The sequence below is a fragment of the Oryctolagus cuniculus genome, chromosome 10, assembly GCF_964237555.1.
Source record: "Oryctolagus cuniculus chromosome 10, mOryCun1.1, whole genome shotgun sequence".
NCBI lineage: Eukaryota > Metazoa > Chordata > Mammalia > Lagomorpha > Leporidae > Oryctolagus > Oryctolagus cuniculus.
Window position 1 is genome coordinate 115,701,499 of NC_091441.1, and position 18,992 is coordinate 115,720,490.

Consider the following 18,992-nt stretch of genomic DNA (forward strand, 5'->3'; position numbering starts at 1 on the left):
GCCAAAAACAGAGTAAGTGCAAAAGGCCTGGCAGGAACCCTCACTAATTGTGTTATTTACTTTACAGAACAGGGAACTGCCATGCCAAGCGAGTCACATCACATGACTAGCGTCTTTCATACGACTCTCCTGCTGCGGGAGAAACGGGCATTTCATTTTCTGGAATTCTGAACTCCGCAGCGGATGAGTCAGAATCTGAATTTTAGTTCAGAACCAGCCCATCAGCCCAGCCCGGCTCCCTCTGCCAGCCTGTTTGTGATTTCACAGGCTGTGTCATCGTGGATGCTAAACTTTTTTTTCAAACAGTCACGCGTTAACCTCAAAATCTGCAGAGAGGAAGTTCTGTTGAGCAAAAGCTTGAGAAAAAATGTAAATTTTATTAACAGAGTGTTGTAACTGTGACCCTGAAGCCATCACTGCTCAATACAGCATCAACACAGATGACACAGTCTGAAAGTACTCCTGGAATCCCGGAACTCGCAGACCCTTGAAAATGAGGATGAAGGCGCCGGTGCTGGGGTGCACTAGGCTAAGCTTCCTCCTGAGGCGCTGGCATCCCACACGGGCACAGGTTCATGTCCAGGGGCCGATCCAGCTCCCCGATACGACCTGGGAAAGTGTTAGGGGAAGGCCCAGACGCTTCGGCTCCTGCACCCACGTGGAGACTTAGAAGAAGCTCCAGGTCCAGCCAATGCGGGCATCTGGGGAGTGAACCAGTGGATGGAAGGCCTTTCTCTGTGTTGTCTCTCCCTATCTCTGTAGTTCTACCTCTCAAATAAGTAGTCTTAAAAAAAAAAAAAAAAAAAAGAAAGAAAAAGAATGAAACCTTTCACTGAAGTAGGGTTATGGGATTTGGGAGCTAGAATTTCTCAAGGATATACCAATACAGCCTGTTTTATTAATCCTCTCATGAATCTGTTTCTTTCTAGGTGGACTGAGTTTGAAAATTTTGCGGCATTTCTTAAAGCATGATGTTGAATCCAAAGTTGGGACAACAGATACACACGAACAGATTCTTACTCTACGGTGGATGAGGAATAGCCCTAGGAAGCTGAGTCACAGCAAATCCTATCAGACAGGGCTAAGGCACCCACATGTTTGATTCAGACTGAGTCATCAACAAATGTAGCACTCAAAAAGCACCTGGTGAGCCGCACCTCCAGAGTACCCTGACTTGGACACTCTGTGGCTCATCAGTGTGCAGGCTACTGCCGGGGACCCTGAGTTCTGGGAGGAACAGGGAGTCGGGGTCTATCTCCAAATAGCCCAAACCATTCTCAGCAGCGGGGCCTTCCTGGCCAGCGTCAGAACAGAGGCCTTACCCCCTGAGTCTCCCGGCGATGCTTTCAAGGCTATGAGGCAGCGTGAGATCCTTCCCCACAGGGCAGTGTCCACCTGTGATCTGGACCCGACGCTGTGGCGTAGTGGGTAAAGCCGCAGCCTGCAGTGCCAACATCCCACACGTGCATGGGTTCTAGTCCCGGCGGCTCTACTTCTGATCCAGCTCTCTGCTGTGGCCTGGGAAAGCAGTGGAAGATGGCCCAAGCCCATGGGCCCCTGCACCCACATGGGAGACCTGGAGGAGGCTCTTGGCTTCTGGCTTCGGATCGGCACAGCTTTGGCCATTGTGGCCAACTGGGGAGTGAACCAGCAGATCGAAGACCTCTCTCTGTCTCTCCTTCTCTCTCTGTTCAACTCTGACTTTCAAATAAATAAATAAATCTCTTTAAAAAAAGAATACACATGTCTGGCCAAGGCACTTTATGAAATACTGATGGGTACCTCAAAAACTCCGTGGAAATGGAATTGAAAAAACTTTATTTTGGATACTGGAGGGGGTCTTCACAGAGTTCATGGGAAATGTGTATCCTATAAAAATGACACAGGGACACCAAAAGTTGCTGCACCAAAAACCCATATCTTTCAGATTCACTTTCCATGAACCTTTTAAAACATCCTGTAACAGCAAACGCAAAAAGTATTTAGGTGGTATTTTTAACTAACTGATAAGACAAAATTCATCTACCACATGCATTTTTCCATTTTTCTTTTCATTTCTTTCTTTCTTTCTTTTTTTTTTTTTTTTTTTAAGTTGCAGGCTAGCCCTACAGCCTCTCCTTGCTTCCACACTGTGTGAAATGGAGGAGGCCAGGGCTCCCTCCCCGGCCCACTCCAATTCCACCTCCAGCACCACCCAGCTGTGTCTACCCACTTACTCCACTACCTAAAACAAACTCATCCCGGCGGGCCCAGCCAGCCATGCCCTACCCAGGGTCTGTGCTCATCTTCCATGCCTCGGGCGAGGGCTCTGTCATTGCAACAGATACTGGGGCAGGCAGACCAGGGAGCTTCAGGATACGGGGAACATGAGTCACCTCAAAACATGTTTTTTCTCCTTTAAATCAGAAAGAATTACCCTGCTACAACAGAGAAGAGTCTGGAAAACGTGCTGCTGAGGACCAGGCGCCAGCACAAAAGGCCGACCCTGTTCTGTCCCACCTGTGTGACGCGTTCACAGCGGGCAAACCCAAGGGGACAGAGTTCGACTAGTGCTTGCCCTGGGCTGGAAGCAGAGGGGAACGGCCACTTTGTGGGTCTGGAGTTTGCTCCTGGGCGCACAAATATGTTCTGGACTTACAGAGAGGTAACGGCAGGGAGCTGTGATGCAGTGGAAAACAACTGGACACCGCATTACAAGGCTGAGTTGTGGGGTTTGTGACCCCTGACTCAGTAGAGCTGTTACTAAAGAGCACTACCTACCTAGATTTCAGGAAACCCCGCCCCACACGCTGCGTGTTCAGGCTTCCGAGTGACACACTGCAGACGCTGGGGCCTCAGCGACCTTGAGTCTGCCAGGACGCCCACACCCCACTTCCCTGTCGAAACCCCAAGCTCAACTTTAAGAAACGGCCCATTCCCCTTTCAAACTGCCTGGAATCCCCTGCCGGTGTGGTCTCTGTGCACCCCTGCCCGCAGACAGGAACAGCGCTCTCAAGAGCACCTCACGTGAAAATCCCAGGAGCACTTCCGGGATGTGAGCTCAGGGCTTCCGTCTGCCTCTCGCGCCGAGGGCCAGCGTCTCATTAACTTCTGCATGCACACACAGCACAGGGCTGGAAACAGACTTCCAAAGACAGTCTGTAAAAACATGACTTATTTCATCCACAAGGAATCCAATGCTACCGTCACATTACCTTATCTAGTTGAATCTTCTACAATTCAACCACTGGCAACAGAAAACATCCCAAAATTGAGAAATCAGATCTTGAGTGCATTGCTAAAATAAGTAAGTTGGACCTTCCATAGGGAAGGCAGAGTTTTGTATTATTATCAAAAATCTATAAGTGCACCGGGAATCAAATATGTAAATCCAGATGCTACCTCCCACACACAAGGGTAGATTTATATAGACCTATATATATAACTCTTACAAGACTCACATGTTCACAGTTGCGTAAAATCACTTTTGTTACAATGAATTTTGTTACAAGAGGGTTCTCCAACCCAAAGCCCTTCTCTTCCAACAAAGTTCTATTTGGAGCTTTATTTATTTATTTTTTTTAATTTAAAAATAACTTTCCTTTTTCTAAGACTGGAGTTACAGACCTCAGGTACCTGCATGGGTCAGCAGCTGTGTGGACAGTGTCGCCTGAGGGCTATCCCTGGGCAACAAGCTGGCCCCCAAGTCTGTCTCCAGGAAGGCAGCTGCGGCTTCAGGGGCGGTGTGTGATGAAGAGCATCTATTCACAGAGTATTTTCATACCTGTAAATTCCGCACTATTTATCTTCCAAATATGTGCCTTGGCTCCAGCTGATCACCGCTATTAGGGAATGCAGGCCTCAGCCTGCCAGAGTTGATTTCCAAAGAAGTTGGAAATGGGAAAATTCAGACTTGTACGTAAAACTCGTAATTTCCAAAGTTGGCTTCCCTCAAAATTTAACACCTGGGGCAGGCCAAGGACGCACAGCCGCACGGTCTTTCTGACTCACAGGCCAGCCAGCTGACCACCTGCGATCTAAGATGTGACGTGCGCCTTAGGATTCCACAACCAGCAATCTCGTTCCGTGAAGAAAGCTCTGGGTTGCCGATGCAGCCACGCTCCCTCCTGCCTCATCTGTTAGTCCCTGTTGCTCTCTCAAACTTCCTCCGTCTCCCGAGTCTCCAGAAAGGCCGGCAGTGTTCCTCATCCAGGGTGCAAAGTGCACCAGGCGGAAACAAGCAGTCTGCCCGTTACCTACCCCGTCCCGCGGCCACGTCACTCGCAGCATCAGGCAGAACAGCACGGCACAAAGGACTACCCAGCGGCCACAATCAGGGCCGAGATCTGCCTGCTGGGTGGGACCCCCCACAGTCCTGGGGGGAATGTCCACGTCCTGCACGGAAGCCACTCACCTCCCAGCTCTGAAGGTGAGCGACACCCCCGGCTCCAACCATTGGCCCCAAGTGCAAAACACCATCTGCTTAATGCCCGCAGGACCCCAAATGGATTACAGAAAAACTGGCTTCCCTTCTGAGTCTGGCACTAGAGAGACACTTACCAGCCCCCAGCATGCCTGAAAATCACCCAAACCACCCGAAGCTCCATCCAGTGTGGCCCTGGCATTTCCACGGGGCTTCCCTGAACTCGGCACAACCCTCACCTCCCAGGAGCGAGTGCTTCACCAGGGGCTGGTCGGGCACTGGGCCTGGCCATCTACTCACTGGCGACGCAGGGCCTCGAGCAGGACAGCCTGGAGGGGCTTTATAATGCAACTGTACTGCTCCTGCCACACACGCGAGTCCAGGCTTCCCTCACGTGGCCGGCAGAAATGCCATGCTGGGCCACGTTCCTCCCAGATACCCAACAGGGAGACACCGACTTGTGGCTCGACCACCATTCACCGCACTCCCTTTCCTAAGCATAGCGAACATGTGGCAAGGCCAAATGATAACCCATTTTTAACAGCTCAGTCCTTACAAATAAGTGCAGCGATCCAGCAAATGAAGGTCTACAAGATATTCCAGCTGGGAAACACAGCACACAGCACGGCTCTTGGCTCGCGGTGGGGTTCAGAGCCCGAGCAGACACAAGCGACTGCGACGCAGGCCAGGCACGCTCTTGGTGAACGCCACGGCCGAGTCCAGTGTGCGCGCTGACCTGCACTTTGCCACGTGAACACCAGAGCCCAGGCACACACAGGTCTGCTGTGGGGACCAGAGGGGCCTGGAAACCAACACCCCGCACGCCCTTCTGAGAGATTCTGTGCCCTCAGCACCTGCCGAACAGCAACCTGCACACGAGAGCACCCAGCAAGGCCTCCAGGTGCTGTCTTCTCCGATAAGGAGCAGGCTAAGTCACTAGTAGCTTCTCTAAGGAAAAAAACCGGTTGGTTCCTTCCCTTTCCACGAAGCTGAGTATCAGACAGGCGTCGGACACACTGGTCCTCAGGACAGAGAGCCCGCCCCGTTCTTACCTCGGCCGCCTGGGTCTCCTGGTGCAGCAGGGTCAGACCGGTCAAGTCTTCCAGGAAGGAATGTGACGAATTAAACACCTTTGCTAGGAAACCGAATCCTTCCTGCTCATACTGATCCAGAACCTGCAAAATGTGGACATTGTTTTAAAAAGGAGCTGGAGATTTTAAATGCATATGAAAAAGCTTTTCATTTCAAATAAGCACTTGTCAAAGATGGCACGACTATGAGAATTGAATACGGCGTGGCAACACAACCCGGAGGATAGCGTTCCAGTTTCCTTTCTGAGGAGGACTATCACGGGCCAGATCAAGGGACACGTTTCCTCAAGGCACGTGTTGCATGCAGGTTCATCAGATTCTGGAGCACTGGGCTTACGGCTTCTGAAGCTCACTTCTTAGAAAATAAGTAACAACCTAGGAAGGAGCCAAGAAAAACCTTAAAAAGACAGCGGGAAGGAGGAAGACAAAAGGAGTTCTGTTCACCGAGGTGAAATGCGAGCTGCCCAAAGGTTTTTTAAAAAATAACCAAAAAAAAAAAAAAAAAAAAAAATAGGGTCCAGCGCTGCATGTAGCAGGTGAAGCCTCTGCCTGCAGCTCTGGCATCCCATAAGGGTGTCAGTTTGTATCCCGGCTGCTCCACTTCCAACCCAGCTCCCTGCTCATGTGCCTGGGAAAGCAGTAGAAGATGGCCCAAGTGCTTGGCCCCTGCACCCACATGGGAGACTTGGAAGAAGCTCCTGGCTTCTGGCTCCTGACCAGTGCAGCTCTGGCTACTGCAGCCATTTGTTGACTGAACCAGTGGATGGAAGACTTCTCTCTCTGCTCTCTGTAACTCTTTCAAGTAGATAAGTAAATCTTTACAACAATGTTTCAAAAATTAAGTAAAAAATGGAGAAGAACTTTCAGAAGACACTTCACCAAGAAGGATAGCCAACAGACTGATGCACCAATGGAAACATGGTCCAGGTGACACATGAGCAGGAAGAGAAAACCGAAGCTGTGCTGAAACGTGACTCAGTCCCTGACACGCGTGAAGTCAAAGAGAAGACATGGGCGCTGACCAGGATGCAGCATAGCCAGGACTCCAGGAGCTGTGCACAAGGAGGCAGCTGCTTTAGTTTACACACTCTCTCCCTGTGACCCAGCAATGCTCCTGCCAGAAACACACACCAGCATATACGTGTACCACAAGCCTACTTCAAACAGCTCATGGGAAAACAGGGTACAAAAACTGAAATCTGCTCATGGTTTTCTCATAATGCACAGCTTTTCACAGCCCCTTCCTGAGGGCAATGGAGGACACAAACAGAAGTGGCCACAGTAACAGCATCCATGATACCCCCAAAATGAACACGCACCTGTATCCACCAGCGGAAGTGGCCACAGTAACACCATCCATGACACCCAGAACAGGGACACGCTCCCGTATCCACCAACAGAAGAATGAATGCAGGAACCATGGCACATGTACGAAGTGGAACAGTTCGCAAACGAACCACAGCCGTGTCCAACAAACATAATGGTGCACACAGGAGGGAGAAGGAGCATGTACTGGGGACTTACATGCTGTGAAGTTTTTAAACATGCTACAGGAGCAGGCATTTGGCGTAGTGATGAGTGTGCACTCGGGATGCCTGCACCTGTGCCAGGGTGCCTGGGTCAAGTCCAATTCTAGCTTCCTGCCTATGCGTACACTGGGAGGTGATAAGTAATGGGTCAAATACTTGCATCCCTGCCACCCATTTGGGGGACATGGATAGAGCTCCTGGCTCTGGCTTCAGTCGTGTTCAATCCCAGCTGGTGCAAGCATCTGGGGAGTGAACCAATGGATGGGACATCATCTCTCTTTCTGTACTTCAAATAAACATTAGAAAGAAAAATAAAGGCCAAGCGAAAATATGCTGTTAACTCTTGTGGCTACCCCTGGACAGACTGCAACTGGAAAGTGAACAAGAACCTTCCAGGGTTGCCTGCTTCTTTGTCACAGTCTTGGTCATGTAATACTTTTTCAGAATTCATCAAGCTGAATGATTAAAACTTGTTCACATTCTGCATACATGTTATCTTTTTAATAAAAAGACCAAAATATAGAAGGTCTACAGTCTTGACAAGAGAACAATATGAAAACAATAGCGAGTTCTTAAAAGCAACAGAAAGTGACCAGCACATTGAGGAATCCAATGATCACAGGAACCGTGAACTGTAGAATGTAAACAATGAAATTCTCCCAGAACAAAGACATGGAAAAAGAGATGAGTATTTTAAAAAGATAGCAGAATCGCTTCTCGGCCTTTTGGCTAAGATCAAGTGTAGTAAAAAGATAGCAGAAACTGAAGACAAATCTAAGAAATCAATGACACATGAATAAAAAAATTGGAGAAGCAGTAACATTAGAAACAGAAAAAGCAGTTTTTAAAGGGGTGGGTATCTGATACATGGTTTGGGGTGCTAGTTGGGAAGCCCACATTCCATACTGCAGTGCCTGGGTTCAAGTCCCAATTCTGTTTGATTCCAAATTCCCGATGGTGCACACCCTGGGAGACAGCACACATGGCTCAAGGACTTGGGTCCCTACCAGCCTCGTAGGAGGCCTGGATGGAGTTCAGGCTCCTGGCTCTGGCCTGGCCCAGCCTTGGCTGCTACAGGCATTTGGGAGTCAACCAGCAGATGGAAGCTCATTCACTGGCTCTCTCTCTTCCTTCAAAGAAATACATTTGTAAAAATTTCAATCTCTTTCAGAAAACAAAGTACACGAACCCTTCAGGCCAGTGATTCTACTTCTAACACCCTTTACAGAGACCCCACTGTGTGTAAGCACAAGAGTTGGATGTCATGAAGGTGCTCACATAAATACGGCTTTGAGTACTAAGGACTGGAAACAGCTACCCTTTACCAGAGCCTTGTCATGTTACAATGTGTTTACCATCAGTGGCATAGCTCCATCTATTCAAACAATGAGGCACAAGGTGTCTTCCAAAACAGCAATACATTTAAAAAGCAATATCCAGACTACATGTACAACATTTGTGTTTAAAAAAAAAAAAACAATCAGTGGGTGGGGGGAGAATAGGAGAAGGAGAGAAGAGGGGACGTGAACACAGGTATATGCTTGCTAAAACCCATATCAGCAGCTCAGGAAGAACACACCCACACACATGCGCACACACACACTCACACACATACAAATACACACAGGCTGGTGTCACACTGTCACCTCTGTATATGCTGTTCTATAGGTTGAGCATTCTCACCTGGAAACACAAATTTCAAAATGTTCCAAAACTCACAGCTTTCTGAACACCAATGCCATGGTCCACGTGGACAATTCCACACTTGACCTTGTAATAGGTCGCACTTAAAACACAAGCACACTACCTTCAGGCTACATGGATAAAGTGTACAGGAAGCAAAGAAATTTTGTGCTTAGATATTTATCTGTCCCCAAGATCTCTCATTATATAAGCGTCTATGCAAATACTTCAAGCTCAAAACGTGTCTGGTCCCGAGCATTTTGCAGAAGGGAATTTTTAGAACCATGCCCTGGCTTTACTCGTATTTAAATAGCAGGAAAATCTTCATCTCGCGGGGTGTTTCCTCCGTGCTGCAGAACGAAGTCAGGAGAGGCGGGAGACGTGGGAGCCTCCTAGAGGTGGCAGGTGGCAGGCAGCCTCCCTGGGACAGGAAGTGCGAGGCCTGAAAGAGCAGAGCTGTTGCACACAGGGCACAGGGCAGTGGGGTCTCTGGAGTCTGCACAGCGGGCACCAGGTCACCTGCTCCTCCATGGCCGGGGCGTGAAAGGAGCTGAGCACTGCCATGGAAGTAGTGCTGAGGTCCCTGGGTCACCTTGGGTGACAGCAACTGACGGGCTAGCCCGAAACAACGGGGAGAGAGAATGCTGAAATGATCTCTGCACAAAGAAACGACAAGGGTCCACAGCAACGGATCTGCCAGCCACCCTGATCTGACCGGCACGTCCTGTATGCAGGCATCAGTGTCACTCTGTGCCCACAGACTTACCCAAGTACCATGTGTGCCGGTTAGAAATAAACACGTGTGTAAGAAGGAGACAGGAAAGGTGGGAACTGCCTTTGCTACCTGAGCTTGCAGCCAAGACCTGGCTGGCTGGTAGGAGGGCGGTGGCCCACCCCTCACCTGCCTGGGGTCCCCCACACAGCACTGTCCACTAGCAATCAGGAGGTCACAGAATCTACTCAGGTACAGCATTTGAAAAGCCAGAGAAATGAAACACACACATTTCAAAAGTGAAGGCACACACACACACACACACACCCTGAGGCCCCAGCTCAGGACAGAAAATACAAGTTTTGGGCAAAGGGCCATGAAGGCCCCTCCTGTGCTTGGGGCCTGGCAAAATGAGAGGAAGAGGAGAGAGCCCAAGCCCGGAGGGCGGGGCTGGTGAGACACAGAAGCTGGGCACTGCCCGGCCAGCAGTGAGCCCCCTACAGGCCGGCGGGGACACAGCCAGAGAGCTGGAGGTCCAGGGCACAAAACCCTAGTCTTGGGTTGATTAGCGCAGGAAATTAATTAGGTAACCCAATGCCTGGGTAAAAACATGTTTAATAAATAATGGAATCCATGTGCAATAACGGGATTCCTGACAAACCAGAGTGTAATCTCAGGAAAAATATGTGTGCAAATTCAATTATTTTTTTGGAAATGACGAACGCACGTGTTCAGTCAACGCTTATTTCTGAGTGAACCCCTGAGCTCAGCCAACGGCCACTTTGCGTTTAGTTGCCCCCACAGCAAACCAAGGAACAAGCTTGAAAAATGGGCCAAAACCTTCAGCACAAGCTGGAGTGATTCCTGACCCGAGACTGCAGGAGGTGAGCTGCACTCTGAGCTGTGAGGCACGGGTTTCCAGGGACAACTGCATGCTGCAGAGCCGCCAGCGGGAGCCGGAGCTGCCAGGGCGGCAGCCAGGGCGGCCGCTCCCACCACGGTGCCCGGGCAGCTGGATGCTGGCTGCTCCGCGCCCGGCCTCCGCAGTCGCACAGGGCTGCAGCGTGCTCCGCGTGTGCAGGAAGCTGGTCTGCGGCTCGAGAACAAGCAGTGTATTCCCCCTCGCAAACAGATGACCTCCTTCAGGGGGAAGATGTGCTGAAGACCGTCCAGAAAGCAGCACAGAGGACTGGAGGCAGGGAAAAGCAAAGACACTACCGCAGGAATTCCAGCCACGTCTGTCGTCCTGCGGAGCCGCGCGGCGCCTCTCCACACCAGTGAATTACGTAACAGCTGATGCTGAGCGGCAGCCACGGTCCGTCTCGAAGACGCCGAGTACTCTGGGAACAGCCAGAGTCTCTAGGGAGACTCAGCGCCCGCTGTGGGTACAGAGATCAGCTCACTGCCTGATCCAGGACTTCTCCCTGCACTGCTGGCCAGGCCAGGTGTTCTTCCTTCGTGACGGCCGCCCCTGGACGGAGGGGTGCGATCCCTGCTGACAACGCCACGGTGGGGCAGTCCTGCTCCACTCAGGCCTTCCGCCGACCCTGCACTCTTCGTGACTTCAAACCTGCCGTCTCCAGCTGGGCCGTCCGGTTTTAGGAACTCTGTGGAAAACGCCTTTCACACGGTCTAAGATCTGACAATAAAAGCCAACCATTTTTATGACATGGGAAACAAAAAGGATGAACAGTTCTTTTTCTTAGTCTTAAACCAGGACAGCCAGAAATGAACATTGCACCTTAAAAAATAAGACAAACCAGCCTGGCGGTGGGTCGCTAGCAGCCTAGTGGTTAAGATGCCCCCATGGGACGGACGCTGTGGCACAGCAGGTGAAGCTACTGCTTCGGACACTGCATCTTGTATCAAAGGGCCTGGGGTGAGACCCAGCTACTCGGGCTTCTCATTCAGCCTCCTGCTAAGTGCCTGAGAGGCCACAGTTGGTGGTTCAAATACCTGGGTTCCTGACAACCACGTCAGTGGGACCAGGAGTTCCTGGTCCGGCCCTGCCTGTTACAGGCATTTGGAGAGTGAACCAGCAGATGGAAGGTATCTCTCACTTGCTTTCTCTCTCTGATGCTCTGCCTTTCAAATAAATAAACCTAACCAAAAAAAAAAAAAAAAGGAAGAATTCGGGAAAAAGAACTGCTCTGAAATTCATCTCAGGACTGCTCTTCAAAGGTCAGCCCACAGCAGAAGGCAGATAACCAGGGCCTCACCTCACCTGTGGGGCTTTTCTCAGGCGAGGGAAATGCCGGCCGCAGCCCTCTCTGCGTCCTAAGATGGGGCAGGACTCAGTCTGGAGGCACAGGCTCACCAACAGCCAGACCTGATCCCAAGAACACTTCTCTCCTCACCCTCACCTTAGCTCCACACCACCGAAGGCTACTTGCAGCAGTACCCTGGACCCAGGACAGCCAAGAAAAATTTATCAGGTACACTGAGAGGAGAAAAATAGGGCTGGAAGAGACAGGGCATGCACCAAGACCAGGCAAGGCAAGGATGGCTGAATCACCAGGCAGGGAATTTTATTATGATTATGTTAAGGGTGCTAATACCGGAAATAGATGGGCAATGTAAGCTCAAAAACGCCATAACAGAAGTGAAAGCTTTGATGGGCTGATGAACAGACATGGCCAAGAAAAATGTCTCAGAATCTGAAGACAAATCCACCTCAGAATTAGAAGACACATCACTGGAAACCACCCGAACCGAAAAGCAAACAGAGCAAGACTGAAACAAAACAGAATGTGATACCCACACAAAGTTCAACACAGACAACAGCAGAGAAAGGGATGGAAGACATTCCTGAAACGAGGACTGAGGGTTTCCCCAAATGAAGCTCAGATCCAAGGAACACCAAGAACACCAAGAAAGATAAGGCCAAGTGTTGGGGGGGGGGGCACCTGGGCACACAATTTCCAAATTACAAGTGAACACACAGATGAGAGATCTCTGCCTGCCTCCCTTCCTCCCTGCCCTCTAAATAAATAAGAAATGAAAAAATTAAATGAGGATTTTAAAAAATTATTTCCAAATTACTGAAAATTAACTATAAAGAAAAAATCCTGAAACAAGTCAGAGGAAAAAAACAACACTTCAACTATACAGGAACAAAAGAAGAATTACTTCCAATGTCTCAGGAACCACACGAGCAATTAAAGAGTGGAGAGAGAATTATCTGCAACCTAGCGTTCTGCACTCTTGAGGAATGCTATGTATAAGTCAAAGAGAGGGGCTGCCGTGGTGCGGCAGGTGAAGCTGACGCCTGTGACACCAGTCCCGTAATGGGCGCCAGGTCAAGTCTTGACTACTCCACTTCCCATCCAGCTCCCTGCCAACGTGCATGGAGATGCAGCAGAAAACAGGTCAAGTGCTCGGGCCTCGGCTACCCATGCGGGAGACCCAGATGGAGTTCCTAGCTCCTGGCTTCAGCTTGGCCCAGCCCAGCCACTGTAGCTATTTGGGGAGTGAATCAGCAGGTAGAAGCTCGCTTTCCAGCTCACTCATACTCTGCCTTTCAAATAAAATCAATCTTTTATAAAAAGTATCATAACCAAATCAAATACGAATTCCTAGAAACACAAAATCTACCAAGACTAAACTACAAAGAAATAGAAAATCTCTATAGATCTATAACCTGTAAAACATGGAATAAATAAAAAATTTCCCAACAACCACAAGCCCTACACCCGATAACTTCACTGGTGAATTCTACCAATTATTTTTAAAGAAAAACTGAAGAGGAAGGAGCATTCTTAACTCATTCCAGAGACAAAGCCAGTACAAGAAAACTATACACCATTATCACTTATAAATAGCAACTAAAAAATCCTCAATAAAACACCAACATTGCATCCTTCCTGAATTCATTTATCATTCCAATCAAGTTTTTGGTAGAATGTTAGAGCTCTCTACATATAAGGTCACCTCTTATATTAAAAGGAGTATACACCGAGACCAAGAAGGATTTAATCCTTGAATACAGGACAGGTGTAAAATACACTAGAATGGTTCAGTGACAGACTTGAGCAGGGTGAAGACTCACCAACCTTCAAAGTCAGTCAGCTGAAATTATCCAGTCTGTAGAACAGAGAGAAATAAAAAAATAAAGAATAAAAAAAAAGAATGAAGAAAAATGACCTGGGCCTGTGAGACGTGACGGGAGCAGACCAGCGTCAGCCTAAGGAAGAGCAGAGAGACAAGGACAGAAAGGGCTTCCGAGATCGTCAATGGCACAAACTCCACAGCTGGTGGGAAAAATTAACCTGTGCATCCAAGCATCTTAACCCCGAACAGGTAAACTCAAAAGAGCTCCTCACCTCAACACCATCATCAAACTGAAAAATGAAGACTAGGAATTTTGTAAGCAAAAATAAGTAAAAGAAAAAAGAGGAGAATCAAAAACTTCTCAGAAAGTAACTTTTTGAAAAAAGATTTATTTATTTATTTGAAGGTCAGAGTTACACACAGAAAGAGAAGGAGAAGCCGAGAGAGGGAGAGGCAGAGAGGGAGGGAGAAAGGGAGGGAGGGAGGGAAGTCTTCCATCTGCTGGTTCACTCCCCATTCGGCCACAATGGCTGCAGCTGTGCCGATCCAAAGCCAGGAGCTTCCTCTGGGTCTCCCATGTGGGTGCGAGGGCCTAAGGACTTGGGCCATCTGCTGCTGCTGTCCCAGGCCATAGCAGAGAGCTGGATCAGAAGTGGAGCAGCCGGGACTTGAACCAGCACCCATATGAGACGCTGGCACTGCAGGTGGCAGCTTTACCTGCTATGTCACAGCGGTAGCCCCGAGAAAATAACTATTTAAAAATGGTGGCCTAGGCCGGCGCCACGGATCAATAGGCTAATCCTCCGCCTGCGGTGCTGACACACCGGGTTCTAGTCCCAGTCAGGGCGCTGGATTCTGTCCCGGTTGCTCCTCTTCCTGTCCAGCTCTCTGCTGTGGCCCGGGAGTGCAGTGGAGGATGGCCCAAGTCCTTGGGCCCTGCACCCCACGGGAGACCAGGAGAAGCACCTGGCTCCTGGCTTTGGATCAGCGTGGCACGCCGGCCGCAGTGGCCATTGGGAGGGTGAACCAACAGAAAAGGAAGACCTTTCTCTCTGTCTCTCTCTCTCACTGTCCACTCTGCCTGTCAAAAAAAAAAAAAAAAAAAAAAAAGGTGGGCTGGAAGAACATGGGAGTAAAAGAGGCATGGCACATAGCAAACAAAGAGCTTTCATACTTAGATAGACACAGTCATTCCACAATGCATATACACTTCAAAATATCCTGCTACACAGTAAGTGCACACACATTAAAATTTTATGTCAATTTAAAAAAATAGTTGAAAAAACTGAAAGAAAACAAGTATCTTACTGGTAAACTCAGTACCACTTTATCAATCACTTCATTACATGTAAATAGATCAGACACTCCAGCAGACATGGAGGAATGGATACAAAGCGGGAATTACAAAAAACTAATTTCGGTGCAAAAAATCCTGAAGTCCATGCACAGTTTTCTCATAATGCACATTTCCCCTGTGCTTTTTAAAGACCTTTTTGTATGGATTTCAAAATAATATTTCAGCAAAATAAACCTCGGTATTAGGCCTATTTTCCATGAACTATTTGAAGCATACTTGGATGCTGTCTATAAGAGATGCACTTTAGCTTCACAAACACAAACAGATTAAAAATAAAAGGATGGAGGGGGCTGGTACTGTGTTGCCATGGGTTAAGCCATCATCCCATATCACAGTGGCAGTTCTAGTCCCAGCTACTCTGCTTCCAATCCGATTTCCTGCTAATGTGCCTGGGCAGGCCGGGAATGAGCCCTTGTATCTGGGCCCCTGCCACCCATATGGAAGACGTATGGAGTTCCTGGCCCCTCCTTCAGCCTAGCCCAGACTTGGCTACTGCAGCCATCAGGAGAATGGACCAAAGGATGGATGATATCTCTCTGTGAGTCTCTTTACCTTTCAATAAATAATTAAAGTCCTGGCCTGCAGCACAGGTTTGAGTCTTGGCTGCTCCACTTCCAATCCAGCTCCCTGCTAATGCACCTGGAAAACAGCAGAGGATGGCCCAAATCTTTGGGCCCTTGCACCTATGTGGGAGACCCAGAAGAAGCTCCTGGCTCCTGGCTTCAGATCGGCTCAGCTCTGGATGTTGTGGCCATTTGGGAAATCAACCAGTGGATGCAAGACCTCTCTTTCCGTCTCTATCTCTCTGTAACTCTTTCAAATAAATTTTTTAAAAAATCTTAAAAAAAATGCGAGAGGACTTATTTTGTTTTTAAAGCAGAGATACTGGGAAAAGGTGCAGAGAATCTTCCACTCACTGGTTCACTCCCCAAAAGGCCGCAACAGCCAGGACTGGGCCAAACCAAAGCCAAGAGTTTCATCCAGGTCTCTCATGTGGGTGCAGGGGCCCAAGCACTTGGGCCATCTTCCGCTGCTTTCCCAGGCACGTTAGCAAGGAGATGGATTGGAAGCAGAGCAGCCAGGATTCAAACTGGTGCCCATGTGGGATGGCTGTGTGGCAGACGGTGGCTTAATTGCCTATGACACAACGCCAGTACTGAGGGGGGCTTATTTTAAATATCAGCATTAGTCAATAAGGAAGAAAATGGCAAAGATGCAAACAAGAAAGTGCTCTAAGAGGAATACCAGCCCAAAGCACGCCCTACGTTACTCATTGTTCACAGAGAGCCTGTTTTGGTTCATGGGCTCCTTCCAGAAATCCAGTGTCCTTCCATGTTTTGTCAAGGAAAACCCAAACTCCCACTGAAATGCACAATAAGCAGATTTATTTTTGATAGTCCTACTTTGGACTCAGGTTTGCTTACGTGTTACTATGTTCATTTTTTGGTTGTTGCTTATTAGAACTCTCATCAATTTCTAAAATGAATTCAGGACAAAGGAGAAAGGAACCAAACTGCATTCCCTATTTAAGAATTAATTAACAACAGTTAAAACAAAGATCCTGCTCCCCTTTCCCCAAACACAAGCAACCCACAAGAAAACAGCCACAGCTGCAAAAGCCAGGACTGGGCCAGGCTGGAGCCAGGAGCCAGGAACTGCAGCCAGGTCTCCCACACAGGTGGAAGGGGTCCAAGCACTTGGGTCATCATCTGCTGCCTTCCTAGGCTCACGAGCAGTAAGCTGGACCACAGGGGAGAATGGAGACTCGAACCAGCACTCTAACATGCGGCACTCAAGTGCCAACCGTTGGTTGAACCTACTGCGCCACAGTGCTGGCTCCTGTATGTATTTCTTAAATGATCTGATCTTCCCTTATCCAACCAGAAGGAAGCGAACAAGAACTATGGCTTTTCCCCAGTGTTCTCATCTGAACACAAAGAAGATGAAATGTCTACCATCTTAAAACCAACTTAAAAATCAACTCCCCTCTCCTCTATTAATCATTTCTCCTTCCCTTTCTAACTCCTCACCCCAGAGGGTCTCAGTACCAAACCAAACCAAACCAAACAAAAAAACCCAAAAACTTGAAATATCTCATTCTCCATTCTCTCTTTATCCTATTCCAGCAAGGATTTCCTCTCCTGTTCTAAAAACGGCTCTTGGCAAGACTCCCAGTTCCCTGACCACTCTGAGTCCCCACTTGGGAAACTAAACCTCAACTCAGAATTCGCACAGGCAATGGCGACCCCATAAGCCTCCTGCCCGCCCCCCCCCCCCCAGGGCTGTTCAGCTCAGGAAGAGCCGGAGCTTTGGGCTCTTTCTCTTTCACTGGGCCCCTGTCAAAGCCACTGAGATCCTGTTCAGTCTCCACAAGGCACTCAGAACCTGACTTGCCTACAAATCACCGTCATCTTTTGTCCGATTTGCCAGAGAACTTCCCAATGCTCACCCTGCCTTTCACTCTGTCCTTGTGTGGGCAAAATTATGACTGTTTTCTTTAATCTGTAAAACAGAACTATCCCCCGTGATTAAGTCCTCCCACGCCTACACATTACTCTCAGGGATAAAATCCTCCCTCACTGCGCTGGCATTTAAGGCCTTGTGTAATCTGGTCTGTCTCACCCCTGCCATCCCAGCATTCAACACCCCCCAGCCCTCTCTATTCCACCTGGCCGTTCTCCACTCCCCCTCAGTGCCATCGCCATTTCTGCCCCAAACACCCTGAAGATCCACGTGTGGCCATTTACTGGCTCCAGATCCCAGCTCAACCTCACCTCCTTAGAACAGCTTCTCACCCCATCACCCTCCGTCTCCTTGTTTTGTCATTATTTTCTGGTACCTATGGCTAGCAATCAAAATCAGTTGTCTACCTTATACTCATCCTCTGAGTCACTCACATATAAACAGCTTGATGTCTTCTTCATCCCCGTATCCCCAGTGCCTGGCACAGAGTAAGAAGTCACTGGGGAGTGGTTGACGAAGTGACATGCGTAACTGCAGCAACACGACGGCTCACTAGTAGAGGGAATAGCTGTGGAATCGACACACAGTGGAATACCATCCGGCAGTGAGAAACAATCATTATGCATGTCTGAGTCGCACAAACATAATGCTGAATCAAAGCAGCCCAGACACCAAATAGACACTTAGGAAATTAGAAATTCCGGGGCCGGCGCCCCTTATGAGTGCCAGTTTGAGTTTTGGCTGCTCCACTTGCGATCCAGCTCTCTGCTATGGGAAAGTAGAAGAAGATGGTCCAAGTCCTTGGGCCGCTGCACCTGCATGGGGGACCGGGAAGAGGCTCCTGGCTCTGGATCAGCTCAGCTCTGGCCATTGCAGTCATTTGGGGAGTGAAGCAGTAGATGGAAGACCTCTCTCTCTCTGGCTTACCTCTCTCTGTAACTCTTTCAAATAAGTAAAATAAATCTTTATTAAAAAAATTTGAAATTCCAAGGCAGGCAAACCAACCCATGATAATAGAGGCAGAACAGGGGCTACCCTTGGCCAAGGTGACAGAGAGGCCCAGGAAGATCACGAGGACGTGGGTAGAGTCAGTGTGTGTTTCATCAAATTGTGCACTTCACATTAGTGCAACTTACTGTCTGTAAATTGTAACGCAATAGAAAAATGTTTACTACTTGTTAAAAAACAACAACAGAAGTTTGAAGGGGACATATCCTGACCCAGTGGCTAAGTCACTGCTGAGATGCTCAGGCCCCAGACCAATCACCCAGGTTGGAGAACCGGCTCTGCCCCGGATTCCAGCTTCCTGCGTGGGGGGCGACAGGTGATAACTCAAGTACGTGAATCCTTGCCAGTCATGTGGGAGACCTGCTCCCAGTTCTTGTTATCAGCCTAGTTCTGTTGCCTGGATTTGGAGAGTGAACCAGCAGCTGGGTGCTCTCTACCTCCCAAATAAATTTTAACATGTAAAAAAGTCGGAGGCTCCCAATGCAACGCAAACATATGTGTCTTGCTGAAACAAAGTACAAGTGTGTCAGGTAGGCCGCAGCCGATCCTGAGAGCTGAGGCTGCAGAGCAAACAAGATCTTTGCTCCACACCCACCGGCACTGCTCACAGCACGCAGCGTCACGGACACAGGGAGCTCCAGCCGTGGGCTCCCCAGGCAGATTCCACGTGACGTCACTGTGGACTCACACACAGAAT

General features: G+C 49.0%; 1 protein-coding gene across 11 annotated transcripts in view; it reads right to left on the reverse strand.

Moving 5' to 3' along the window:
* ATG7 (autophagy related 7) overlaps positions 1 to 18,992 on the reverse strand; it is a 221,684-nt gene that overhangs the window by 84,745 nt on the left and 117,947 nt on the right. For all 11 annotated transcript variants that reach the window (XR_011379654.1, XR_011379656.1, XR_011379655.1 and 8 more), the window contains one exon: positions 5,455 to 5,577. Coding sequence is in view for 8 of the 11 variants with exons in the window: in XM_070051104.1 (XP_069907205.1) it covers positions 5,455 to 5,577 (123 nt within the window). In the remaining 3 variants the exon portion in view is untranslated. The remainder of the gene's footprint in view (positions 1 to 5,454; positions 5,578 to 18,992) is intronic.